General features: G+C 45.1%; 1 protein-coding gene across 1 annotated transcript in view; it reads left to right on the top strand.

The window, feature by feature from the left end:
- Positions 1 to 27,367, top strand: part of pik3c2a (phosphatidylinositol-4-phosphate 3-kinase, catalytic subunit type 2 alpha) — a 62,800-nt gene that overhangs the window by 33,409 nt on the left and 2,024 nt on the right. The window contains exons 7-32 of the mRNA XM_055934743.1: positions 2,768 to 2,879; positions 3,472 to 3,551; positions 3,690 to 3,753; positions 4,045 to 4,191; positions 8,556 to 8,580; positions 8,747 to 8,996; positions 10,245 to 10,367; positions 10,902 to 11,069; positions 11,262 to 11,370; positions 11,778 to 11,920; positions 13,149 to 13,337; positions 13,687 to 13,780; positions 13,890 to 13,984; positions 18,711 to 18,891; positions 19,366 to 19,470; positions 20,406 to 20,498; positions 22,570 to 22,699; positions 22,827 to 22,963; positions 23,410 to 23,579; positions 24,027 to 24,183; positions 24,730 to 24,839; positions 25,374 to 25,581; positions 25,799 to 25,923; positions 26,259 to 26,376; positions 26,720 to 26,801; positions 27,161 to 27,270. Of these exons, the coding sequence (XP_055790718.1) occupies positions 2,768 to 2,879; positions 3,472 to 3,551; positions 3,690 to 3,753; positions 4,045 to 4,191; positions 8,556 to 8,580; positions 8,747 to 8,996; positions 10,245 to 10,367; positions 10,902 to 11,069; positions 11,262 to 11,370; positions 11,778 to 11,920; positions 13,149 to 13,337; positions 13,687 to 13,780; positions 13,890 to 13,984; positions 18,711 to 18,891; positions 19,366 to 19,470; positions 20,406 to 20,498; positions 22,570 to 22,699; positions 22,827 to 22,963; positions 23,410 to 23,579; positions 24,027 to 24,183; positions 24,730 to 24,839; positions 25,374 to 25,581; positions 25,799 to 25,923; positions 26,259 to 26,376; positions 26,720 to 26,801; positions 27,161 to 27,270 (3,325 nt within the window). The remainder of the gene's footprint in view (positions 1 to 2,767; positions 2,880 to 3,471; positions 3,552 to 3,689; positions 3,754 to 4,044; positions 4,192 to 8,555; positions 8,581 to 8,746; positions 8,997 to 10,244; positions 10,368 to 10,901; positions 11,070 to 11,261; positions 11,371 to 11,777; positions 11,921 to 13,148; positions 13,338 to 13,686; positions 13,781 to 13,889; positions 13,985 to 18,710; positions 18,892 to 19,365; positions 19,471 to 20,405; positions 20,499 to 22,569; positions 22,700 to 22,826; positions 22,964 to 23,409; positions 23,580 to 24,026; positions 24,184 to 24,729; positions 24,840 to 25,373; positions 25,582 to 25,798; positions 25,924 to 26,258; positions 26,377 to 26,719; positions 26,802 to 27,160; positions 27,271 to 27,367) is intronic.

Genomic DNA, 27,367 nt, shown 5'->3' with positions numbered 1-27,367 from the left:
TGCCAGTTCTGTTGCAAAAGCAACAGTCAAGAGGGCAGGGGCTGCTTTTACTAATTAAGTACAGAGGGGTTGTGCAAAAGCAGGTTTTGTTTTAAAGACTTCTTTGGCATAAATACTCTTAGGTCAAGTGTGTGTGTTGGTGATGTGTCGGGTTGACTCATAACCCGCAGTTATATCCACTGGGCCGGACAGGTTTAGGGTGGTGAAATATTGTGCGGCTGATGGGGTGCGTGGGTGACGTGCAGGTTGAATAAAGCTAACTCTGTATTATAAATGTTTCATTCTTGTGCAATTCATACCTAGGCTACATTGAGGTTTTTATTCCATTATTTATCTCTAGCGTTAGTGCGTAAGCCTAAACTTCAGGGACTAACTGTATGCGTGCCAAATACATTGCCAAGTGCTTTTGGGAACTTAGGTAGAAAATGTTGACTTCGATCCACTGAGGGGGAAAAAAGGACAATGTTGGAGTTGAATTCAATTTAAAAAAAAAAAAATACAAAAAAACTGGAAAATAGCGAGGTTGAAAATAAAGAGAAGGGAGGGCCAGAACAGTAGGCTAATGTTTGGGAAATATGTTGTGTGAATTGTGAGGTGCTATACAAATTCGACAGTCACAAGACGGGGACTTCAAGTATGGTACGTCAAGGGAACTGTACTGTTCAGATGGGTTAAATGGAATAGTAACTAAAGTCCGGACGCTGACTGTAGGTCTATAACCTCTCACATAGCCTAATCTATTAACTTCGGCAGCATTAAGCAGTTTTTTTTCAGTAAAATGATACACCAAATGTACATTTTCACTCGGGAACAGGAGTGGAGAAATATTTATTTATTTCAGCATCTTGAGAGAATGAATGTGTGGTTAGGGACCGTCTGTAAAGTTGCTATCTTTATCAGCATTATAAAAGCTGATTTAGTATTACAACCACATAAAATATGCATCCAAGCCAAACTGAAATCTTATCAGAAACATGTTGGGTCATTTTCACAGCTTTTAATTCCCTTAAAAACCTGTCAAACGGATGTTTGGATGGAAACTCATTCCCATTTTTTTGTTTTGTTATTGCATTTTCTCCACGGTCCTTCAACATCTTTGCTGCAGGAGAGAAGAAGAGATGAATGAGAAATTGACCAATGTCAACTAGATTGAAGCATGCGTTCTATCGATGTATGACATATTTTCTGGTGAGCAAGGGTTTATTTAGTATTCTAGGCCAACAAGTAATGATAGAAGAGAAGATGCATGTATCTAATTATAGACAAGTTAACTAACAAATAGTCTACCAAAGTGTTGAAAATTATAAGCAGAAAAATAGGCATATTTAAATTGAGCTTTAAAAAAATCCTGCACCCCCGACAACAAAATAGTTTTTTATTTTACCCCCTTTTCTCCCCAATTTTCGTGGTATCCAATCGCTAGTAATTACTACCTTGTCTCATCGCTACAACTCCCGTACGGGCTCGGGAGAGACGAAGGTCGAAAGCCATGCGTCCTCCGAAACACAACCCAACCAAGCCACACTGCTTCTTAACACAGCGCGCCTCCAACCCGGAAGCCAGCCGCACCAATGTGTCGGAGGAAACACCGTGCACCTGGCTCCCTTGGTTAGCGCGCACTGCGCCCGGCCCGCCACAGGAGTAGCTGGTGCGCGATGAGACAAGGATATCCCTACCGGCCAAACCCTCCCTAACCCAGACGACGTTAGGCCAATTGTGCGTTGCCCCACCGACCTCCCGGTCGCGGCCGACTGCGACAGAGCCTGGGCGCGAACCCAGAGACTCTGGTGGCGCAGCTAGCGCTGCGATGCAGTGCCCTAGACCACTGCGCCACCCGGGAGGCCCTAGACAACAAAATAGTTTGGGTGCGGGCCTCAGGTTTTCACTTTATCACATATAGTCAGGCGGTTACGAATGGGTTATTAACAATTGCGGGAGGCTGCAGGTGATCAAATAGTTGACCCACGTAGCATGTGTGTGTCTTTCTGTGTGTGTTGCTTGCATGCACTACATTTTTAGAGACTTGGGTCAGTTTCGCTTTGTGTCAAGCTACAAATTCCCCAGTGTGTTTATCTGTACTCTCCCGGCCTTGTCTGGTCTTGGCAAGCCCTCAGAAGGTCCTGGAATGTTTCCACTGCTCCCAGCCCCTGCTAAGCATAGCATCTCTCTCAGGTCAGGTCCCCCTCTGGCCCTTTAGATTCATTGGAACTCTTTAACTTTTAAGTGGGTTTTAAGTGTTTAGTTCTAAGTTACTCTTGGGTTTAATGTCCTTGTGTACACCAACGGCCTTAACCGATAAATCTGAATTACTATGGCCTAGTTCCATTTGGCCTACTTCCTCACCATTCAACACCATTGATTTGAAAGGTTAGATTAGGTGGAAACCAGATGACGAACTTTCCATCATAACCTATTGGAAGGCTAGTTGGAGCCACTACCATATTGCTGATTCGTCCCTTTTCCCATAATTTTACATCTATGAACACCAAAAGGAAAGGTGGTAAGGGCTTGGGGCTAAGTGCTGAAACGGAACTGGGCTCATTCCTCACAATGTTCCGAGCATAATGCTATAACTGCTAGGTGTTGTTCATTTGGGCACGCAACGGGAAACCTTTGTAAACTTCTTGAAATAAAAACAAACTTGTGCATTTCTTATTGGACCAAATCCAGGTTGTCCCTTTGTTTCCTTCTATTTGGTACCTAATGGACAAGACCCTGATATCAAATTTGACCTTAGACCACCTGTGGCCCTGTGTCCTCTCCATAGTAAGCACAGCCTGGGCAGCCACGAGTACGTACAGAACTGCAGGAAGTGGGAGGCAGAGATCAAGCTCCAGCTGCTCTCTCAGAGCACCATGAGAAGGGATCTGGCACGAACGGTAAGACCCAAACCAACCTACCAATCAGTGATGTAGCACTTTGATGTGTGTTTAAAGCTCAAAAGTAGAATAAGACCAGCTAAAGGTCAAAGGCCTGGAGGAAAGTTAATGAAATAGACAGACAGATGTCCAGAAAAGAAAACTTCAAACTTGCAGGGAGACGGGCAGACTTGCAGGGAGACGGGCAGACTTGCAGGGAGACGGGCAGACTTGCAGGGAGACGGGCAGACTTGCAGGGAGACGGGCAGACTTGCAGGGAGACGGGCAGACTTGCAGGGAGACGGGCAGACAGGCTGGCTATCATAAATACCTTGTTAAAGCAAACATTCAAGAAATACTGACCTTATTGGTAAGACCGACACACGCCATTTGAAACCTAGCAGTGTCAGGCCTGTAAGTTCAAGGTTCTTCCTATATACTTCAAAAGCGTGTTCACTTCAACAGTGACGTCGTTCACGGTAAGATGCAATCATATTAAGACCTTTCATCAAAAGCTTGTCGAACTGCACTCCAGAAATGAGCCGACTTTGAAACCCTAGTGTGATTCGAGGGAGGCCGCAGTGAAATGTCATGGTTTGTTGTGTGCACGCAGGCGGAAGACGACACCTCTCAGGTGGACTTGGAGAGGCACTTGGGCCAAGTGGAGAGGCCGTTCAAGGAGAACGTCACCAGGTAGGAACATACCTTTCTTTCTGCTCCTTATCGCGTCATCTTAGCCATTGTCTGAGGCCAAACATGGCCATCTAGAATTCCCGATAACGGCTGAGATTTCTGTGATTGGATAATTCTCTCTCTCTCTCTCTCTCTCAGACAAGGCCTGGCTGACTATCTGGAAGGCTATCACAATCAAGTCAATATCTGCCTGCAGAATGAGGTAGCTTATGAAGTTAATTCACATCTTTGACACTGCACTGAAGACCCTAAATGTTTCTGTGATAGCGGATGTCTGTGATGGTTGTGGTGTAAAATTGCTATCAGGCGTTGAGTAGTGGTTGTTCATCATGTGTATAGTTCACACATGCTTGCGACAGGCCTATAAATTCCTGGATGACATGTGCTCTAGAAATGGCACATCTGTTTCAAGAATCACTTTTGAATTGTTGACTAACTGAACAGAGATTGTGTACGCACACACACACTTGACAATGACTTTGTTCCACCACAGAGCACCCAATATAAGACGGTGGATCGGGTGGTGCAGACAGTGAAGAACCTTTGCTGTGCCCTGGACGAGGTGGAGACGCAGGCCATCACCGAAGCAGTGAGAAGGGTTAAGCATTCTGTCAACCTCCCCAGGACACGCTCGCCAGAGGTGGGTCCAATGATGTCTAACCATCATATGAATATATAAAGGCACAGTACCAGTCAAACGTTTGGACACATCTACTCATTCCAGGGTTTTTCTTTATTTTTGCTTTTTTCTACATTGTAGAATAATAGTGAAGACATCAACACTATGAAATAACACAAATGGAATCATGTAGTAACCAAAAAAGTGTTAACTTCTCTAGGGTAGGGGGCAGCATTCGGAATTTTGGATGAAAAGCATGCCCAAATTAAACGGCCTGCTTCTCGGGCCCAGAAGATATGATATGCATATAACTGGTAGATTTGGATAGTAAACACTCTAAAGTTTCCAAAACTGTTAAAATAGTTTCTGTGTCTCTAAAATAGTGTCTAGTGTCTGTATAACAGAACTGATTTGGCAGGCGAAAACCTGAGAAAAATCCATTCAGGAAGTATTTTTTGTTGGGGGGGGGGGGGGTTGTAGTTTTCTATTCAATGCCATTACAGTATCCATTGACTTAGGACTCAAATTGCAGTTCCTATGCCTTCCACTAGATGTCAACAGTCTTTAGAAATTGTTTCAGGCTTGTATTCTGAAAAATGAGGAAGTATGAGCAGTCTGAATGAGTGGACCCTAAAGTGTCACAGAGCTTTTTCATGCGCGCGACCGAGAGAGTGCCTTTCTTGTTTACCTTTTATATTGACGACGTTATTGTCCGGTTGAAATATTATCAATTATTAGGTTAAAAACAACCTGAGGATTGAATATAAACATCGTTTGACATGTTTCTATGAACTTTACGGATACAATTTGGATTTTGTCTGCCTGTTTTGAATGCGTTTGAGCCTGTGGATTACTGAAGAAAACTGAGTTTTTTTGGATATAAAGAGACTTTATCGAACAAAAGGAATTTATTGAGTAAATGAATGTCTGCTGAGTGCAACCATATGAAGATCATCAAAGGTAAGGGATTCATTTTATCTCTATTTCTGACTTGTGTAACTCTTCTACTTGGCTGGTTACTGTTTGTAATGATTTGTCTTCTGGGCTATGTTCTCAAATAATCGTAAGGTATGCTTTCGCCGTAAAGCATTTTTAAAATCTGACACTGTGGTTGGATTCACAAGAAGTTAGTCTTTAAACCTATGTAAATATGTTTTGTTTTCTGAATTTTTATAATGAGTATTTCTGTATTTTAATTTGGCGCCCAGCAGTTTCACTGGCTGTTGAAGAGGTGGGACGCTAACGTCTCACGTACCCAAGAGAGGTTAAAAAAATCTAAATGTATTTTATATTTGAGTTACTTCAATTAGCCACCCTTTGCCTTTATTACAGCTTTGCACACTCTTGGCATTCTCTCAACCAGCTTCATGATGTAGTCACCTGGAATGCATTTCAATTAAAAGGTGTGCCATGTTGAAGTTAATTTGTGGAATTTCCTTCTTAATGCATTTGAGCCATTTAGTTGTGTTGTGACAAGGTAGGGGTTGTATACAGAAGATAGCCCTATTTAGTTAACTTCTCTGGGATATGTGGGACGTTAGTGTCCCACTTGGCCAAAAGCCAGAAAAAATGTAGCACGCCAAATTCAAATATGTTACTATAAAAATCAATCTTTCATGAAATCACACATGAAAGATACCAAATTAAAGCTACACATGTTGTGAATCCAGCCAACATGTCTGATTTCAAAAAGGATTTACGAGGAAAGGACACCAAACAATTATGTTAGCTCAGTACATAGCCACAGAAAAACACAGCCATTTTCCCAGCAAAAGATAGTAGTCACAAAAAGCAGAAATAGAGATAAAATTAATCACTAACCTTTGATCTTCATCAAATGACACTCATAGGACATCATGTTACACAATACATTTATGTTTTGTTCGATAATGTGCATATTTATATCCACAAATCTCGGTTTACATTGGCGCCATGTTCAGAAATGCCTCCAAAATATCCAGAGAAATTGCAGAGAGCCACGTCAAATAACAGAAATACTCATCATAAACTTTGATGAAAGATAAATGTTTTACACAGAATTAAAGATACACTTGTTCTTAATGCAGCTGCTGTGTCAGATCTTAAAAAAAACTTTACGTAAAAAGCACACCATGCAATAATCTGAGACGGCGCTCAGATTTAACAACATTTCTCCGCCATGTTGGAGTCAACAGAAATACGAAATTACATCATAAATATTCCCTTACCTATGATTATCTTCATCAGAATGCACTGTCAGGAATCCTAGCTCCACAATAAATCGTTGTTTTGTTTGATAATGTCCATTACTTATGTCCAAGTAGCTACTTTTGCTAGCATGTGTAGTACACGTGTCCAAACGCTCGCGCAGATGCAGGCAAACGTCGGAGGAAAACTTCATAAAGTTATATTACAAGTCGAATAAACTGGTCAAAGTAAGTAGAGAATCAATCTTCAGGATGTTGTTATCATATATATCCAATAACGTTCCAACCGGAGCATTCCTTCATGTGTGTAGAAGTTATGGAACGCAAGGCGATATCATGAGGAAAGCGCATGACCAGGAACTGGCAATCTGCCAGACCACTGACTCATTCCTCTCTCATCCGGCCCCACAACACAGTATAAACTTCATTCAACGTTCTACCGACTGTTGACATCTAGTGGAAGGCATAGGAAGTGCAAACAGATCCATATATTACAGGGAATTGAATAGGCGATGAGTTTAACATGGACCAGCCTCAGAATTCTCTTTTCTTGTTTGGATTTTCTCTCAGGTTTTTGCCTGCCATATGAGTTCTGTTATACTCACAGACATCATTCAAACAGTTTTAGAAACTTCAGAGTGTTTTCTATCCAATATTAATAATAATATGCATATATTAGCATCTGGGACAGAGTAGGAGGCTGTTCAATCTGGGCACGTTATTCATCCAAAAGTGAAAATGCTGCCCCCTATCATAAAGAAGTTAAAGACCAAGTCCATATTATGGCAAGAACAGCTCACATAAGCAAAGCGAAACGACTGTCCACCATTACTTTAAGACATGAAGGTCAGTCAATGTGGAAAATTTCAAGAACTTTGAACGCTTCTTCAAGTGCAGTTGCAAAAAACCATCAAGCACTATGATGAAACTGGCTCTCATGAGGGCAGCCACAGGAAAGGAAGACCCAGAGTTACCTCTGCTGCAGAGGATAAGTTCATTAGAGTTACCAGACTCAGAAATTGCAGCCCAGAGTTCAAGTAACAGACATATCTCAACATCAACTGTTCAGAGGAGGCTGCGTGAATCAGGCCTTCATGGTCGAATTGCTGCAAAGAAACCACTATTAAAGGACACCAATAAGAAGAGACTTGCTTGGGCCAAGAAACACGAGCAATGGACATTAGACCAGTGGAAATCTGTCCTTTGGTCTAATGAGTCCAAATTTGAGATTTTTGGTTCCAACCGCCATGTCTTTGTGAGACGAAGAGTAGGTGAACGGATGATCTCTGCATGTGTGGTTTCCACCGTGAAGCATGGAGGAGGAGGTGTGATTGTGTGTGGGTGCTTTTGCTTGTGACACTATCTGTGCTTTATTTAGAATTCAAGGCACACTTAACCAGCATGACGACCACAGCATTCTGCAGCGATACTCCATACCATCTGGTTTGCACTTAGTGGGATCATTTGTTTTTCCACAGCACAATGACCCAACTCACCTCCAGGCTGTGTAAGTGCTATTTGACCAAGTAGGAGAGTAATTGAGTGCTACATCAGACGACCTGGCCTCCACAATCACCCGACCCCAACCCAATTGAGATGGTTTGGGAAGAGTTGGACCGCAGAGTGAAGGAAAAGCAGCCAACAAGTGCTCAGCATATGTGGGAACTCCTTCAAGACTGTTGGAAAAGCATTCCTCATGAAGCTGGTTGAGAGAATGCCAAGAGTGTGCAAAGCTGTCATCAAGGCCAATGGTGGATACTTTGAGGGATCTTAAATATAAAATATTTATTTGGTTACTACATGATTCCATATGTGTTATTTCATAGTTTTGACATCTTCATAGTTTTATAGTTTTGACATCTTATTCTACAATGTAGAAAATAGTAAAAATTAAGAGGAACCCTGGAATGAGTAGGTGTGTCTGAACTTTTGACTGGTACTGTATGTCTATTGGTTGGTCACGTCACTTCTACCGATCACTCACTCACTCACTCACTCACTCACTCACTCACTCACTCACTCACTCACTCACTCACTCACTCACTCACTCACTCACTCACTCACTCACTCACAGACAGACATATTGATATATAGCTGTCAGACATACACATCTGTCTCACTGCAGCGAAAGGGCGTAGGATAGTTTAACAGGAGATGGAATTCTAGCAGTTATCATATCTGTGTACTTTTCTATCTCAGGTGGGCTCCAAATCCTCAGCAAATGGTGAGTGCTACAACAAGTCACTTTTCACACACATCAAAAGTTTGACTCCGCAATATGACTTTGATCAGTCCATAATCACACACAGTGGGGCAATTCCTGCTTCCAGAAATCAACAACAAAAACAGTTCAAATCCTTTGCGCTAACGTAACCCTCTGACCCATCCAGGTCACCTCAGCCCTGTGGAGGAATGCATGGGCTTCCTGACGGAAGCCGTCTACGACCTGGCCAAGCTTTACTTGCGCTCCTTCTGCCCCGCCGCCTCCTCTACCTCTTCCCCCGACCCCTCCAACTCCCAGCATGTCGAGGGGGAGTCTGCTGCGGAGGGGCGTGGCAGCAAGGAGGCCTCGGGCACCACGGACCATCTGCAGTTCACCCTGTTCGCCATGCACGGCATCCCCGCCGTCTGGGTCAGCAGGTGTGTGTAACCCCAATCCAATATACCATTTTACGTTTTCTGGATTGCAGTGAGGAAGATACCTGAGACTATAGTTTCCACCTTTTTAAGAAGGACTTGGCCTCAGAATTGATACTCTTGTTGTCTTCTCCTCCGTTGTTTCTCTCCGTGTCTTATTTCCTCCGTCACGGTATCCAATTCCACCAAGGCTTTAATCTATTTATGGTGTCTTTCTGTCTGGAATAGACTTGAGCCAACCTTTCCATTCAGTGAGCATAATCTTACACGACTTGGGGACTTGGGGAGTGGCACATTTTGTGACTCTCACTCCAGGGTTGTGTTCAATATGGTTCACAACAGAAAGCGTTTTAAAATGTTTTGCAACGGAAAACAACAATGTGCGTTTCTTATTGGACAAGGCTAGGTAGTTCCTCCCCGTTTCAGTCATTTTTTTCCGTTTGGTGCCGAATGAAAAAAGATCCAGGCTTGATCCAGGTCCAAAATGCCACTGTAAAACGCCGTCCAGGACTCAAGTATTTTTATGTTAGGCAGACGACCGCTTCAAAAAGAGAGGATCTGGTTAATAACAGGCTGTTTCTTTCTGCCCGTCATCCATATGGCCTCGTCCAAGAGCTATTTTTAGGAGATATGGAAAACATTTTTGAGCACCATACCAAAGGAGGTCTGAAAATATTTATCCCATAACACAAGGCCAGAAGTGTTCCCCTGAAAATGTTTAGTCCCGAACTAACAGCTACTCTGTGTTCCAAAATGATTGCATGGCTGGACTCGTCCCTCGTCATCATGGCTTGAGTGCTTTGCTCTTTTGTGGCTAGCGTCCTATGACAAACACACATGCAAACACACACACACCATCTGTAGGCACAGTGATGCATCATGTCACCAGCGACAGTGGAGGCATGCATACCATGCTGTGTCGAAGCACAAGACTCATGGCATTGAAATAAGAAATATTTTGGAATCCCAAATGGTTCACTGCCTGGTATTGTGCTCATAAAATGCAATGTCTTTCATAATGTGAAAGACATGGAACTGTTTAAATAAGAGGAGCCAATTTAACAAAATCTGCATTTGATAAATGGTTCTGAGAGCTCTGTTAGTAGTGTATTAAAGAATGCACTAGTGTGGCTTTATTAGGTACAGAGGACGACTGTTTTATGGACAAGAGTCTATTCTCTCTGTGTACATGGATGGGAGTTTAACTTGTTCATTCATAATTTGTTCATTTCTTCCTCCCTTCTTTTGCAGCTATGAGAAGTACTATCTGATGTGTGCTTTGACTCACAACGGCAGGAACCTGTTCAAGCCCATCCAGTCCAAGAAAGTGGCCACCTACAAGAGCTTCTTCTACCACATTAAATGGGACGAAATGTACGTGAAATACAATGGCTAGTTATAGTAGTGTTTATGTTGAATGATGTGCCTCTTTAGGATCAAAATGTAGACTAGGGTCAAATGTTCTTCGCTTCTGTCATGCAGGCTCCAACACAATGTACATAGCATGACAATAATACAAACTGATAGCCATGACATGATAACATTAAAGGCGAGGTCTGTTGTTACCCATAATCAGTGTGTTGTTCAGCCTATCACTGGATACAATTACTAGTAATAGATAGCAGATTCCACTTGCAGACACTTTGATCCAAAGCATCTTGCAGGACAGTGAGGGATACTGTACTTGTTTTGTATGTGATCCTTACGGGAATTGAGTCCTCATACCAACTGAGCCGCAAACAGTATGATGATGATCTAAGAATATAGTCACAGGCTAGTGGGAATACAGACTCACAAGCTATGCACATTCATACTTATTCACTATTCTCACTCCAATCCCTCTCCATTTTCCACCACTATTCCCACTCCATTTTCCCCTCTTATTCTCACTCTGTTCCCTCTTTCCAGGATCAACTTTCCAATGGCGGTGGCCCTGCTTCCATTGGAGTCAATGCTGACTCTCTCCCTCTTTGGGGTCCTGAACCAGAACGCCAGCGGCTCCCCGGACTCCAATAAACAGCGCAAGGGACCAGAAGTGCTGGGCAAAGTCTCCCTGCCCCTATTTGACTTCCGACGGTGATGCGCAACACATTTAGTAGTGTGGTTGACTGTGCAATTGCTGTTTGTGTGTTTTGTTGTGTTGCATGGCATTTGAATGAGTGTATTTCAAGAGTTGATTGTGTAAATAGCTGTCTATTGGGGATTCAGAATGTTGGGGTGCTTTGTGTGTTGCTATGCATGTTAATGCTTACGCGTGTGTTTTTCCAGGGTGCTGGCGAGGGGAACCAAGCTGCTGTGTCTGTGGACCTCTTCTCAGGCTGCCTCTGCTGCAGCCGGGATCCGGAGGAAGAACCTGGCCGAGAGGATCATACTGCAGGTGACTCCACGACTCTAAACAGCAATAATGTACCCATAGAAAATTACTAGAGCGTGCTTTCCCGTCCAAGTCGATGTTCCGCGATTTTCTTATGTGTAGGTCCTGTTCAAATGCAAATCTTCCCTCCTTTTTCAAAGCAATCAGTGATTCAACACAATTGGACAGGTGAAGCCAAGCACCTGTTCAATCATGTTAGATCAGTTTTAACCTCAAGGAAATTGAAGAAAAAGCTTGTTTTCTTTTAAAAGTACTTCAAACAGGACCCAAAGTCTCTCTTACACTCCCCTATCTCAAACACATTTCCCATTTTGTGGTGTCCTAATGTGTGTGTCCCCATGCACGTTTGTGTGTCTGCCTAACCATTCCATGACCCCCCCCCCCCCCCCCCCCCCCCCTCCCCCCTCCAGGTCGACTTCCCCAGCCCAGTGGTGGACGTGCTCTACGTGGGGCCCCAGGAGAGCCCCTGCCCTGACCCCAACACCCTGGAGGAGCTGGACCCTGACCTGCGCCGCCGGGTGGAGAAACTTTGCAGCCGAGCCTCTACCTTCGGGTACTGTGTCTGTCGTCATGATATAATACATGAGTTATGATGACACAAACTGTTATGAACCTTCCTTCATAAGGCCCTACATATCACGATCATAATTATGACACAGCAGTTGTCATAAACCGTCATGGCCGCTAGTCTCTCACGGTTTATGACATCTGCTATGTCATTGTGATCGTGATATGTAGGGCCTTATGAAGGAAGGTTCATAACAGTTTGTGTCATAACTTTGTCATAAGCTGACACCAGCTGCCATTATGACAACTGTTATGTCATTATTATAATGGTGTTATGTAGGGCCTTACGAAGGCTTTATCCCCAAATGACTCTGCAGTCCTCCCAGACCATAGATGGCTGTCTGTCCTCATTCCAGTGTCTGTTTCCCCAGACGTTTAACTGTGGGCATATAAATGCCCACTTAAACCCACCCCAGGCTGCCAGCCAGATTCATTACCCTTTTCCCAGCCTCCACAGAGAGCAATTTCTTCTAAAGCGCTAATCCCTTTTACTTTCTCTGAGCTTTCTCTCATTTACTCCGATTATAACCACATGGTTTTGCCTTCTGTTTTGTTAGGCTGTATTTCCGAGTCCTAAAGGTTATCTCAGAACAAGAGTGTAGCTAACCTGAAAGGCTGTCCACGGCATAGTCTGTAGATCAGGGGTTTCTCAAACTCGGTCCTGCCCCCCCCCGGGTGCACGTTTAGTTTTGCCCTAGCACTACACAGCTGATTTAAATAACCAAGTCATCATCACGCTTTGATTCTTTGAATCAGCTGTGTAGTGCTAGGGCAAAAACCATAACGTGGGACCTAGAGGTGTCCCCATGACCTATGCAGTAATATGCCATCAGAGGGGATGAGCATTATATGAGCTGTTGGTAGGATTTGTGGCAAGAGAGTGCTGCACTGCCGTCTATCGTATAGCGTTCATTTATAGTGTTCGTTACCACACCGTAGCAAAATGTTTTGCAACGGAAAACAAACACAAGCGCTTCTTACTTGTCATGTATGGATAGTTCCAACCCATTTGACTTTGCTTCAGACCCTTTTTTTGGTTTTCGTGCCTAACTGAACATGACCCAGATGGTGATGACCATAAATTACGTATAGAATCTGAAGAAAGTGATTTCTAGTAGGGTCTTTGTTGTGAGAACCCTGTCAGCGGTAGCAGTGGTCTATGTTCTGACTCACCGTATCACCCCCCTCTCTCTCCTCCTCCCTCCCACCCCCAGGTTGACGCGGGCTGACCGCCAGCTGCTGTGGGACCAGCGGCACCACTGCCGGGCTCACACCCACAGCCTGCCCAAGGTGCTGGCCAGCGCCCCCAGCTGGGACTGGGGCAGCATAGCTGAGATTCACGCCCTACTCCACAACTGGCCCTCACTCCAACCCGTCTGTGCTCTGGAGCTGCTCGACTCTAAGTACGTGTGGTGTACACACACACAGACACACACACACAGACACACACACACACACACACACACACACACACACACACACACACACACACACACACAGACAGAGAGGCAGACACACACACACACACACACACACACACACACACACACACACACAGAGAAGCAGACACACACACACACTCCTTAAGTTTGAGTGTGCAAAGCTAGAGTTTAAGCAGTGGTCAATAGAAACCTGCGGTAGATAAGTCGTATGTGTAAAGTGGGGGGTGTGCGAGTTGACGTTTACGTGAGTATGTAGGTTAAAGGTCACACTCAAGTTTGACCTGCCTGTCTTGGTCTCTCTGTCCTGCAGGTTTGCTGACACAGAGGTGAGGAGTGTGGCTGTCAGCTGGATCGAATCCAGCAGTGATGACGAGTTGGCCGACTACCTGCCTCAGCTAGTGCAGGTGAACAGTCTGTAGTACACACACACATACACAGGTAAACAATTTGTTAGTGACCCTGAATGCTTTTCTCAACCACTTATCCTTTTCCGTGTCCTTGTCGCTCTCTCAGGCCCTGAAGTTTGAGTGTCACCTGAATAACGCCCTGGTGATATTCCTGCTGTCCAGAGCACAGGGCAACGTCAACATCACCCTTTACCTGTACTGGTGAGTCTCCACCGGGCCCTAAAATTAACACTGGCCACCAGCCAAATGCGGATAAATTTTTGGCATTGGCGGGTAAGAATGTAGAATTCACCAGCCTTGTTGGCAGGTGGTCACGCTCAGGGATATACAGTGCGAGCAGCTCATAAAAATAGTCAAGTATGGGCACAAGTGCAAGTTCTGATTTATAGCTAAATAAATGCTGCAGTAGCTGTTTTCAAAGTATTTCTGCCGTTTTGTTTCATATCTGGTAATGTACAAAGAAATCTGAATCCTGACGTTATAGCTATCCCACCATGCAAAGCAACACTGCCTGTCTGAGGGGCTGTGAGCACTGTGAGTGAAGTGCTGAAAAATGTGTTTTTGGAAGCAATGCGCACAGGCATATTAGTTGGTTTAATTTACCCGAAAGTGAGTCTTTGTGTTTCTTGGCTATTTACATTATGTTCACAAGCTATGGTTGCTTGTCAATGTTTGAGTTTGCTTCCACTGCTAGCAAAAAGTGACTGTAGGCCTCTACTAGTGAGATTCTTACAGACACATTGACAACCGGAGTGGGTGGCCCTGTTACCAAGGTAACCTTAAAGGTTTTTTTGTATGATATTTTGGTTTAAAGACTCAGGTCACAGAGTATTTAAGTATTAAATCAAACAATATCACTTCTTACTAGTAATACATTTCTTGTTTTAGAACCATGCTAATCCATATATTTTTTAATATACCTGTCACAGTGGTTGATAGACTAAAAAGTTAGTTTTAAGCCCTGGTCTACACATACTGAGGAAACTAGTGGTATAGCATAGGATAAAGCAGGGACCTACTGAGGAAACTAGTGGTATAGCATAGTATAAAGCAGGGACCTACTGAGGAAACTAGTGGTATAGTATAAAGCAGGGACCTACTGAGGAAACTAGTGGTATAGTATAAAGCAAGGACCTACTGAGGAAACTAGGGGTATAGTATAAAGCAAGGACCTACTGAGGAAACTAGTGGTATAGCATAGTATAAAGCAGGGACCTACTGAGGAAACTAGTGGTATAGTATAAAGCAGGGACCTACTGAGGAAACTAGTGGTATAGCATAGTATAAAGCAGGGACCTACTGAGGAAACTAGGGGTATAGTATAAAGCAAGGACCTACTGAGGAAACTAGTGGTATAGCATAGTATAAAGCAGGGACCTACTGAGGAAACTAGTGGTATAGCATAGTATAAAGCAGGGACCTACTGAGGAAACTAGTGGTATAGTATAAAGCAGGGACCTACTGAGGAAACTAGTGGTATAGTATAAAGCAAGGACCTACTGAGGAAACTAGGGGTATAGTATAAAGCAGGGACCTACTGCTACTCCTACTGCTACTGCTATGAGCCGATGGTCAGGGGGCCAGAACATAATTACAAATCATTTGTAGACTGCAAATTGGCCGCAAGAAGCCCAAACAGATTTAACATTTGACTAAAACATAAAACACATAATTTCAAACTTTATATCTATGATGTGTGGGAATAATTTGGAACAGATTTCCAAAATGAAAGTAACTTGGAGCTGTTTTCTTGGTGTTTTTACAGTCTTTTATGTACCAAGAAAATACAAATAAATAATTATTCAGAAAACTTGGTGGGGGGTAAATAAAATTACCACCAGTTGGAGATCTCTGGTATTTGATTTTAATTATTTATTAGTAGCCCCATTCGGCGACGGGTAATCTTACTGGGGTCCGACACATAACGAAAAATACATTACAGACACACTTTACAATTTACATACACTGCTGTTCAAAAGTTTGGGGTCACTTAGAAATGTCCTTCTTTTTGAAAGAAAGACAAATTTTTTCCCCCATAACATTAACATCAAATTGATCAGAAATAGTGTTAATGTGGTAAATGACTATTGTAGCTGGAAACGGCTGATTTGTTTAATGAAATATCTACATATGCGTACGGAGGCCCATTATCAGCAACCATCACTCCTGTGTTCCAATGGCACGTTGTGTTAGCTAATCGAAGTTTATTATTTTGAAAGGCTAATTGATCATTAGAAAACCCTTTTGCAATTATGTTAAAACACAGCTGAAAACAGTTGTACTGATTAAAGAAGCAATAAAACTGGCCTTCTTTAGACTAGTTAAGTATCTGGAGCATCAGCAATTGTGGGTTCGATTACAGGCTCAAAATGGCCAGAAAACAAATACCTTTCTTCTGAAACTCATCAGTCTATTCTCGTTCTGAGAAATTAAGGCTATTCCATTCGAGAAATTGCCAAGAAACTGAAGATCTCGTACAACGCTGTGCACTACTCCCTTCCCAGAACAGCGCAAACTGGCTCTAACCAGAGTAGAAAGAGGAGTGGGAGGCCCCGGTGCACAACCTAGCAAGAGAGCAAGTATATTAGTGTCTAGTTTGAGAAACAGGCCTCACAAGTCCTCAACTGGCAGCTTCATTAAATAGTACCCGCAAAACACCAGTTTCAATGTCAACAGTGAAGAGACGACCCCGGGATGCAGACCTTCTAGGTAGAGTTGCAAAGAAAAAGCCATATCTCAGACTGGCCAATAAAAGATTAAGATGGGCAAAAGAACACAGACACTGGACAGAGAAACTCTGTCTAGAAGGCCAGCATCCTGGAGTCGCCGCTTCACTGTTGACATTGAGACTGTTTTGCAGGTGTGCCTCGAATTCTAAATAAAGCACAGACAGTGTCACCAGGAAAGCACCCACACACCATCACACCTCCTTCATGCTTCACGGTGGGAACCACACATGCAGAGATCATCCGTTCACCTACTCTGCGTCTCATAAAGACATAGGGTTGGAACCAAAAATCGCAAATTTGGTTTCATCAGACTAAGGACAGATTTTCACCGGTCTAATGTCCATTGCTATTGTTTCTTGGCCCAAGCAAGTCTCTTCTTGTTGTTGGTGTCCTTTAGTAGTGGTTTCTTTGCAGCAATTCGACCATGAAGGCCTGATTCACGCAGTCTCCTCTGAGCAGTTGTTGAGATGTCTTGTACTTGAACTCTGTGACGCATTTATTTGGGCTGCGATATCTGATGCTGGTAACTCTAATGAACTTATCCTCTGCAACAGAGGTCACTCTGGGTCTTCCTTCCCTGTGGCAGACCTTGTGAGAGCCAGTTTCATCATAGCGTAACACTTTTTTTGGTTACTACATGATTTCATATGTGTTATTTCGTAGTTTTGATGTCGTCACTATTATTCTACAATGTGGAAAATAGTAAAAATAAAGAAAAACCCTGGAATGAGTAGGTGTCCAAATTTTTGACTGGTACTGTACATGTAATTTACAAGTCCAAAAATGGATGTAGCAACTACAGATAGTCCCTTTTTAAGTCTATCAGAAAAAGTGTGCGAGTTTGAGTATGTCCATTATTTATTTATCAGCATGAATTAGATTGAGCAATAGCCACTTTTATTCCATAGGCTGGGATCCGCACTATGCAGCTGTTGCCAGAGCGCATTTTTCACTGGCTGTCAACTGGTTTCCAAAAATAATGATTGATTGGCAGCTTAAACTTCTTGAATTCAAACATTTATTGGGTTCAAATACACATTTAGATTTGTGATCATTCATCCACAACAACCACAATCCGTAAGGCGCAAATAGCTAAATGAGCAGTGTGATTCACATCAATAATAAGTGATATCCGTATCGCCGTAGTCTACAACACTGCTGTCATCCTTACCTCCAAGCGTTTATTCAAGGTGGATAATCTTTGGATGCCGGCAGCAGTCGCACCATTGGAAGACAGCTTGGACTGTAGCCTATAAAAGCCTATTCCTGCTCTTTTCCCGCGATCCATCAAACACATTTGGTGTGTCATCATAGTAGTCTCTGATTTGTGGTCAGACTTGCTCAGGTGGAAGAAACTTAAACTTGCGCCTTTTTTCAATGCTGATTTGAATGTCATTGAGAAAACAATCATCTCAGTGGTTCGATTCCAGGCTGTATCACAACCGGCCGTGATAGGGAGTCCCGTAGGGCGGCACACAATTGGTCCAGCGCCATCCGGGTTAGGGTTTGGCCGGGGTAGGCCGCCAGTGTAAATAAGAATTTGTTCTTAACTGATTTGCCTAGTTAAATAAAATAAACCCTGATGTCAGTATATACACACGACAAGTAGGTCACATGGGGGAGTGTCGTTGTGCCGTGAGGTGTTGCTTTGTTTTTTTAAAACCACATTTGCTGTTCACTTGCGTTTTATAAGAGGGAAGGGAGTTCCATGCACTCATGGCTCTGTATAATACTGTACGTTTCCTTGAATTTCTTCTAGACCTGGGGACTGTGAAAGTAGTGTTCTAGTAGTGTGTGTGTGTTTTATAAAGCATAGTATATAGAATAGCATAGTTTGTGCATAGATATACTACGGCCTCTGCTAAGTGGTATAATGTAGACTTTTATGGAACAGGAGGTAGCCGAAACTGATTTTTAAATGGGTGTCTAGGCTGGGAAACTTCATCCTTGTACTCCATAAACGCAAGGTCGCTGGTTCCCTCAAATGCCGCAATAGGTTGTCAGAAATATGAACTGAGTCTTGTTCATTAGGGCACGGAATGGAAAACATTTGAAAGCATTTTGAAAAAGGGTTGTGTTCTTTCTTACAAGTCCAGGTAGTCCCTCCTGGTTTAAGTCCATTTTCTTCAGTTTTGTGCGTAATGAACACAACCCTGGTTTGTCCGATCCCATTATACTCCCCTCACTCTCCCCACCAGGCTACTGAGGGATGCGGTGCAGGACCCAGCGTTTGGCCGGAGGTACGACCAGGTGCTGGGGGCCCTGCTTTGTCTGTGTGGGGCCGGCCTCCGGGCCGAGCTGGACAAACAGACCCGCTTGGTCACTCTGCTGGGGGCGCTGGCCGAGAAGGTCCGGCAGGCCGGGGGCTACGCACGACAGGTGAGAGGGCCAGGAGGCATTCGAGCACACACCGACAGACACACACACACACTACTAGAATACTATCTACTATATCTCACAAGCCTCTAAAAGGGCTTGATAACACTTTATTTTACAGTCTGCTATTGGGGCGGCAGGTAGCCTAGTGGTTAGAGCGTTAGACTAGTAACCGAAAGGTTGTGAGATCGCATCCCCCAAGCTGACAAGGTAAAAATCAGTCGTTCTGCAGTTAACCCACTGTCCCTAGGCCGTCATCGAAAATAAGAATTTGTTCTTAACTGACTGCGCCTAGTTAAATAAAGGTAAAATACAAATAAAATCTTGTTTTTAGTTATGGTCCGGAGGCCTTGTTTAACTACTTATGTTCAATTTGGTACCAGTTATTTACCAGTTATGTTTAAGTGCCCATTTTTTACGTCATAATTTCAACCGTGAAGGCTTGACATTAATTCAACTATTTGTGTGTATGTGTAGGTGGTGCTCCAGGAAGGTCTGGAGAGGGTGCAGTCTTTCTTCCAGAGGAACAGCTGCAGACTGCCCCTCAGCCCCAGCCTGGAGGCCAAACAACTCAACATCAAGGTACGTCCATTGTCCAACAATGGAAACAGTGACCCAAAGCACGACCAGCCTGGTCCCACGTCTGTTTCCTATGGTCATTGTCATACAAGACGGCACAAACGGATCTGTTACCAGCTCAAAGTTTGACCATACACTCAGCAAATTCCCATTTGACCATGGGTTTACTTGTTTGGTCCATCACTTACTGGAGGCTGACATGTCAACTGATCAGCATCATTTCCTCAATTTCAACAACAAATGGCCATTTCACTATGACCCATACTTAGTTGTCCAAGTGGCTGATCAAGCTGTCATAACCTCCACCATCCAAATGCTAACTGGCACTTAACCTACAGGTCACTTTAGTTACTTCCTAGTTACCCCTCCACCACCTCTTGTAAGAGGCCATTGACTAGAATACACGATCTAGGCCTGTACATCTACTGTAAGTGTGTAAGAATGCAGGCATGCTCTTCCCTGTCCTCGACGACTCCCCTTTTCCTTTCTGACTGAGCGTTGTGCTCCGTCAGCACACCCCCGCCATGTTTCTCACAGCTGGCCAAGTGTGTGTGGATGCGTGTGTGTGTTTTGTGTCCCGTGTGCATTTTGTATATGCGATGATCTGTATGTGTTGTTAGTGTGTGTTGTGCTCACCTTTGTATCTGACCCCAATCTCGTACCAGACAATCCAAGGCGATGCCCCCTCACTGAATAAAATCCCCCCCCCCCCCCCCCCCTTTGTCTCCCAAAAGCAGGCCAGTGCTCCCATGGCCAAGGCAGGCTTGTATAACTAACCACAGGCACTCTCTCTTCTCTCTCCCCTTTCTATCCTCTCTTTCTTTTTCTTTTTCTCTCTTTCTCTTTTTCTCTCTCTCCCTCTCTCCCTACTTTCTTTCTCCCCCCTCTCTCTACTCTTTCTCCCCTCTCTCGTTCCGTCTCTCTGTGTCTGTGTACAGTCGTGCTCCTTCTTCAACTCCAATGCGGTGCCCCTGAAGCTGGCCCTGGTGAACGCTGACCCTCTGGGAGAGGAGATCAATGTCATGTTCAAGGTGGGAGGCTGGGCTGGGAGTGCAATTTGGCCTTTTAAATCATAATAAGTAAGAAGGGGGACTTGATCCTAGATCAGCACTCCTAGACAGATTAGACTACTAGATTATTTTTCTGTGACGCCAGACTCAATGAAATAGGCACATCCAAGTTCCATGAACAAGCAATTTATGAGAGGTGTAATACTTAGTTGTACTTGACATGTCACTGGAAATACCTCGACACATTTTCGAGCCGTTCTCTGCATGAATTAATGAACAGTTAGTCATTGCTTTGGGAGTGTTTGAAGCATGGAGGAATGCAGGAATACATTCTAAAGAGTTCCCTTGGTTTTGATTTGCTGCTTTAAGTGTCATTTTTTCCAACATAGGAAAGAGATCAGTTACTACACTCGTTTGCATCGCGTCTTTGGTTTCGTAGTTAAAACAGCACCACCTGGTGGCATGACAATAACACAACATAGGGCTCTGTCAATAGAATGTGTAGGGAAGCCTTTGCTTGACCAGACATTGACACACAGATGGAAAGAAACTCTGAATAAGAATAAAATATGTCTCTGTGGATGATAACTTAGGGGTGGCAGGTAGCTTAACGGTTAGAGCGCTAACCAAAAAGTCGCTAGTTCGAATCTCCGAGCTGACAAGGTTAAAATCTGTTGATGTGCCCTTGAGCAAGTCACTTAACCCTAATTGTTCCAGGCTCGCGTTGAGAATGGCAGACCCTGGCTGCAACAAACACATTTCCATGTCACACATGCATATTAATACACATGAATACACGCTTGTACATCTGGGAAATAGGACAAATATAAGCACCCACCTAATTATAAATATTCTAACTAACGTGAGTCTTGGTCTGTGTGGGCCTCCTGTGTGTGTGTGTGTGTCTGCCTGTGTGTGTGTGTGTCTGCCTGTGTGTGTGCGTGTCTGCCTGTGTGTGTGCGTGTCTGCCTGTGTGTGTGCGTGTCTGCCTGTGTGTGTGCGTGTCTGCCTGTGTGTGTGCGTGTCTGCCTGTGTGTGTGCGTGTCTGCCTGTGTGTGTGCGTGTCTGCCTGTGTGTGTGCGTGTCTGCCTGTGTGCGTGTCTGCCTGTGTGCGTGTCTGCCTGTGTGCGTGTCTGCCTGTGTGCGTGTCTGCCTGTGTGCGTGTCTGCCTGCCTGTGTGCGTGTCTGCCTGCCTGTGTGCGTGTCTGCCTGCCTGTGTGCGTGTCTGCCTGCCTGTGTGCGTGTCTGCGTGTCTGCCTGCCTGTGTGCGTGTCTGCCTGCCTGTGTCTGCCTGCCTGTGTGCGTGTCTGCCTGCCTGTGTGCGTGTCTGCCTGCCTATGTGCGTGTCTGCCTGCCTATGTGCGTGCGTGTCTGCCTGCCTATGTGCGTGCGTGTCTGCCTGCCTATGTGCGTGCGTGTCTGCCTGCCTATGTGCGTGCGTGTCTGCCTGCCTATGTGCGTGCGTGTCTGCCTGCCTATGTGCGTGCGTGTCTGCCTGCCTATGTGCGTGCGTGTCTGCCTGCCTATGTGCGTGCGTGTCTGCCTGCCTATGTGCGTGCGTGTCTGCCTGCCTATGTGCGTGCGTGTCTGCCTGCCTATGTGCGTGCGTGTCTGCCTGCCTATGTGCGTGCGTGTCTGCCTGCCTATGTGCGTGCGTGTCTGCCTGCCTATGTGCGTGCGTGTCTGCCTGCCTATGTGCGTGCGTGTCTGCCTGCCTATGTGCGTGCGTGTCTGCCTGCCTATGTGCGTGCGTGTCTGCCTGCCTATGTGCGTGCGTGTCTGCCTGCCTATGTGCGTGCGTGTCTGCCTGCCTATGTGCGTGCGTGCGTGTCTGCCTGCCTGTGTGCGTGCGTGCGTGTCTGCCTGCCTGTGTGCGTGCGTGCGTGTCTGCCTGCCTGTGTGCGTGCGTGTCTGCCTGCCTGTGTGCGTGCGTGTCTGCCTGCCTGTGTGCGTGCGTGTCTGCCTGCCTGTGTGCGTGCGTGTCTGCCTGCCTGTGTGCGTGTCTGCCTGCCTGTGTGCGTGTCTGCCTGCCTGTGTGCGTGTCTACGTGCGTGTCTGCCTGCCTACGTGCGTGACTGTACATGTGTGTTAGGTGGGAGAGGACCTGCGGCAGGACATGCTGGCTCTGCAGATGATCCGGATTATGGACCGCATCTGGCTTCAGGAGGGACTGGACCTGCGCATAGTTAACTTCAAATGCATCTCCACTGGCAAAGACAAAGGCACTAATACACACTAGAATTCACAACACACACATCCGGTTTACTAATTGTAATTCGATGCATACTCATGCCGTGTCTGTAGTTGTGACGGAGTGTGTGTGTTGTGGTGCTGTGTGTGTATTGCCAGGTATGGTGGAGCTGGTGCCGTCCTCAGACACCCTGAGGAAGATCCAGGTGGAGTACGGCGTGACGGGCTCCTTCAAGGACAAGCCCCTGGCAGAGTGGCTCCGCAAGTACAACCCTGCTGAGGATGAGTACGAGAAGGTAACTGTCTGACCCTTAAACTTGACCCTTTAATCTTTGGACCCAGACTCCGACAGAGGATGAGGTTGAGAAGATGAAGAAGTGGCGATATTATGATCTGTTTATTTCTCGTCTGCATGCAATGTGCATGTTACACACAGGTTTTTCCTTTATCACTGCACTAATTGGCTGAGAAGTCCCAATTTCAGTATTCAGATCTCTAGTGATGATTCAGCTTATTAGAGGGAGAACCAAATACTGTAGGACTTTTTACACTGCGCTGACTCGAGCAATGTCAAACTGAGCTGTACTGAGCCGGCCCGGTTACACATCCACCAGAGTTGCTGGAACCTTGCTGAAGAGGACAATGTTAAAAGAAAATATCCATGCCCGCGCAGACTGGTTTGGGTCTGCACGATAGTGTGAAAATGGTATGTGTGTCTCACTCCTCCTCTCTGCCCCTTGAGGCGTCGGAGAACTTCATCTACTCGTGTGCGGGCTGCTGCGTGGCCACCTACGTGCTGGGTATCTGCGACCGCCACAACGACAACATCATGCTGCGCTCCACCGGTCACATGTTCCACATCGACTTCGGCAAGTTCCTGGGCCACGCCCAGATGTTCGGCAGCTTCAAAAGGTAAGCGCTGTGGCCTGGGGTGGTCTAGCAGTCTAAACATCTGCCTCCAATGCTAGCATGGGTTCAAATCTGACCCACTGCTCCTCCAGCGCACTCTCTCCCCTACCTTTTAACTGTTTCTCGCTAACCTATTCCCTCTCTTTAGAAAAAGTCTGTTTCCTCACTATTAGGAGTAAAGCTTTATTGACATGTAACGAGAAAATGTAAAGATAACATTTGTGCACTGTGCTTGCGCTCCAGTGTCTGCTGGTTTTGGTCAAGTCTTTCAAATCAGTGTTCTGATTCAGACCTGTGCCAGACAACGTGCCATGTCGCCTGGTTACGCCAGACCGAACGTGATTTTAACCAGGCTACATGACACGTGCGTTGTTGATTTTTTTAAGTTCTCCGTCTCCCATGTTTTAGTAAGCGTTTCTCTTTCTCTCTCTCCCCTGCCCCTTCTTCCAGGGACCGTGCTCCATTCGTGCTGACCTCTGACATGGCCTACGTGATCAACGGGGGGGAGAGGCCCACCAGTCGCTTCCAGCTGTTTGTGGACCTGTGCTCCCAGGCCTACAACCTCATCCGTAAACACTCAGGCCTCTTCCTCAACCTGCTCTCACTGGTAAGATAAGGCTCTGCAGTCAAGTCCTGGTTCCAGATCAGTTTGTGATATCGCTATGGTTGTTGTCATGGTAAACATTTTAACATGACCATAGGAGTGGGCAAGATGGCACAAACAGTTGATGTGGAATAACTGCATTGGCCTTTTCTAGGATTTCACCTGGCATTTAAGTTTGGCATCACAAATAATTCACAAAAATGGAACCCAAGGTGCACAGAACCACTTTCAGATAGATGGGGCACAAAGTGTGTTTGTAAATCGTTTTTTCCCCCTCAAAGTGTGACGTTACTTTGGTGTTGCCTGGGTAATGCCCTTTGTTAGGCCTTGGTGATGGCCCTCTTCTTGGTCTAAGGAATTTATTGAGTGTACCGTCGCGATTCAAATGCTCTATTCTAGCCTCGTGAATCAAAGCTCCCTTGTTACAGTATGACCTTCCCTAAGTCATCGGTTTCTAATAGTCTTTTGTTAGTAAGTCCTTTCGCTGTACATTAATGGATTGTAATTGTGTGTGTGTGTCTTTGTCTGTATGTGTGCGCGATTTGACAGATGACGTTGTCAGGCCTACCAGAGCTTACTGGAGCTCAGGACCTTAAGTACGTGTATGACGCGCTTCAGCCCCAGACCACCGACGCTGAGGCCACCATCTTCTTCACCAGGTACTGTCTGTAAAAGTGTGTTGTTCTCCCACCAAGTCTTTTATGAATAGCTTTGAACATGGTGCACCGCTCCTCTCTGAGCCCCTGCCACAGTCGTTATTCAGCCTCCCAATGCAAAAGGCACAAGAATACGTCCTCAAGCCTTACTATGTTTAGTAGCTTGAATGGCTTACGCTTGAACGACCGATGTGAAAAGGCGACCAGGAGCCACAAATGAAATATAACTTTTATTTTATTATTGCGTTTCAGCAGTGATAATGAATGCAGCGCTATACTTGATTTGCAACTAGCGACTGCCCCACAATGCCCAGCTGGTGGCGGAACAATGTCATCACCAACGCCATAGAACTCCCAGTTGCAATCCTAAAACATTCATGTGAAATGCTACTATTTATCAATTTCTTCTTCCATTTACCTCCAGTCTCTTTTCAGTCATTTTCACAGAGGCAAAGCAGGAAACACAGCTAATAGTGTATCATTCAAAAAACATACTCCCTTTGTCTTCACTCTCCCGCCCTACCTCCCTCCCTCCAGGTTGATTGAGACCAGCCTGGGCAGCGTGGCCACCAAGTTCAACTTCTTCATCCACAACCTGGCCCAGATGCGCTTCTCAGGCCTGCCGTCCAACGGCGAGCCCATCCTCTCCTTCTCCCCCAAGACCTACACGCTGAAGCAGGAGGGACGCATCCGCGACGCCTCCATCTTCTCCTTCCAGAAGAGATACAACCCCGACAAGCACTACGTGAGTCTCCAACCATAGATGTACATGTGTTCATTGGTCTCACTGCTACACTGACCGGGCAAAGCTGCCCTAAAGGGATACCAGAAGAACACATATCTGGCATATCAAGAGTTTGAATAAATCTACATATCGAGAAGTCATAACATGAATGTCATTCTAAACAAGATAAGCTAAAATCCTATTTTTTTCCCTCCCCCTCGTCTTCCTCCTCCTGTAGACGTATGTGGTGAGACTCCTGCGAGAGGGGCAGAGCGAGGCCCAGTTTCTCTTACGCACCTTCGACGAGTTCCAGGAGCTCCACAACAAACTGTGCATCCTCTTCCCTCTGTGGAAGCTGCCAGGGTACGCACACCCGTGCACACGCACATTTTCGGAGAACCCACATTTTGTAGGTGTTGCTCATAGTGTTTGGAAGTGGTATAGCAGCACCCTGTTCCCAAAAACACTTTGAAAGTATGCCATAAATGACCTTAGAAAGCCAAAGGTAACCTCAGATTTTACAACAACAGTAATAATATTGAGAACGATTAGCATTTTTCTTTTGTGCTTTAACTCGAAGACCCTTACATTGTATGTGGGTGAAGCTTCCCTTCCACCCCCAAAAGTGTATCCCACACTTCTACTACAAATGCACCTCTTCTTGTTAGTGCACTAAACTTTCCCCGTCCCCTCCCTAGCTTCCCTAATAGGATGGTGCTGGGCCGTACACACATCAAGGACGTGGCGGCCAAGAGGAAGATTGAGCTCAACAGCTATGTCCACAACCTGTTGAGGAGCTCCACAGAGGTCACCCAGGTGATTGACACACACACGCGCACGCACGCACGCACGCACGCACGCACGCACGCACACACACACACACACACACACACAGTTATAAAAGCCCAAAACACTCCATTTTCACTCATTATTTTGGTCACATTTTAGGGTAGTCCGGATAGTCCATCTGTATGTGCTCTACAGATGGTCCTACTATCCGTTTGATAAGAAATTGCTTCCTACGGTTAGGGTTAAGTTTAGGGTTAGGATAAGGGTTAAGGTGGGTTAGAGTTAGTAGAAAGGTTACTGATTAGTCTATTTGTGGATGCTCTACAGAGTATCCAAATAAAGGGTTCCCAATATTTTCTCTCTTTATCAGTGTGATCTTATCTATACATTCTTCCATCCGATCGCGAGAGACGACAAGACGGAAGGATTCGAGGCGATGTCCAAAGCGCCAGGTAAATCTGAGTCCTATTGTGTATACGTCAAATCACATCTTATTTGTCAAATGCGCCGAATGTAGTAGACCTTACTGTGAAATTCTTCCTTACAAGCCCTTAACCGACATTGCAGTTAAGAATATATTTACTAAATAAACGTGCGGGGTTACAGGTTAGTCAAAGTAATTGAGGTAATATGTACATGTAGGTAGAGGTAAAGTGACTATACATAGATAATAAACAGAGAGTTGCAGCAGCGTAAAAATAAATAAATGGGGGGAGGGGGTAAATACAAAAATAGTCCGGGTAGCCATTTGATTTGATATGTATAGCCATTGTAGCCAGCTACAGTTTTGAAAGAGTTAATTGTCCTGCAGATGCGCCACCATTGAGTCCCACCTCAGGCAGAGTGGAGGGGGAGGTGAAGCTGTCTGTTTCCTACAGGAACAGCACACTCTTCATCATGGTCATGCACATCCGAGACCTGGTGAGTAGGGTGGCTCACAGGGCCCAATCCTAACTAGCGCACAACTCACATTTTTGGAAGTATAATTAATTGATACCTGTATCCTTAGCCCTACATA

Source organism: Salvelinus fontinalis, chromosome 9, assembly GCF_029448725.1.
Source record: "Salvelinus fontinalis isolate EN_2023a chromosome 9, ASM2944872v1, whole genome shotgun sequence".
Lineage (NCBI taxonomy): Eukaryota > Metazoa > Chordata > Actinopteri > Salmoniformes > Salmonidae > Salvelinus > Salvelinus fontinalis.
The sequence above is the reverse complement of the archived record's forward strand: the minus strand, read 5'-3'. Positions and strand labels throughout refer to the sequence as shown.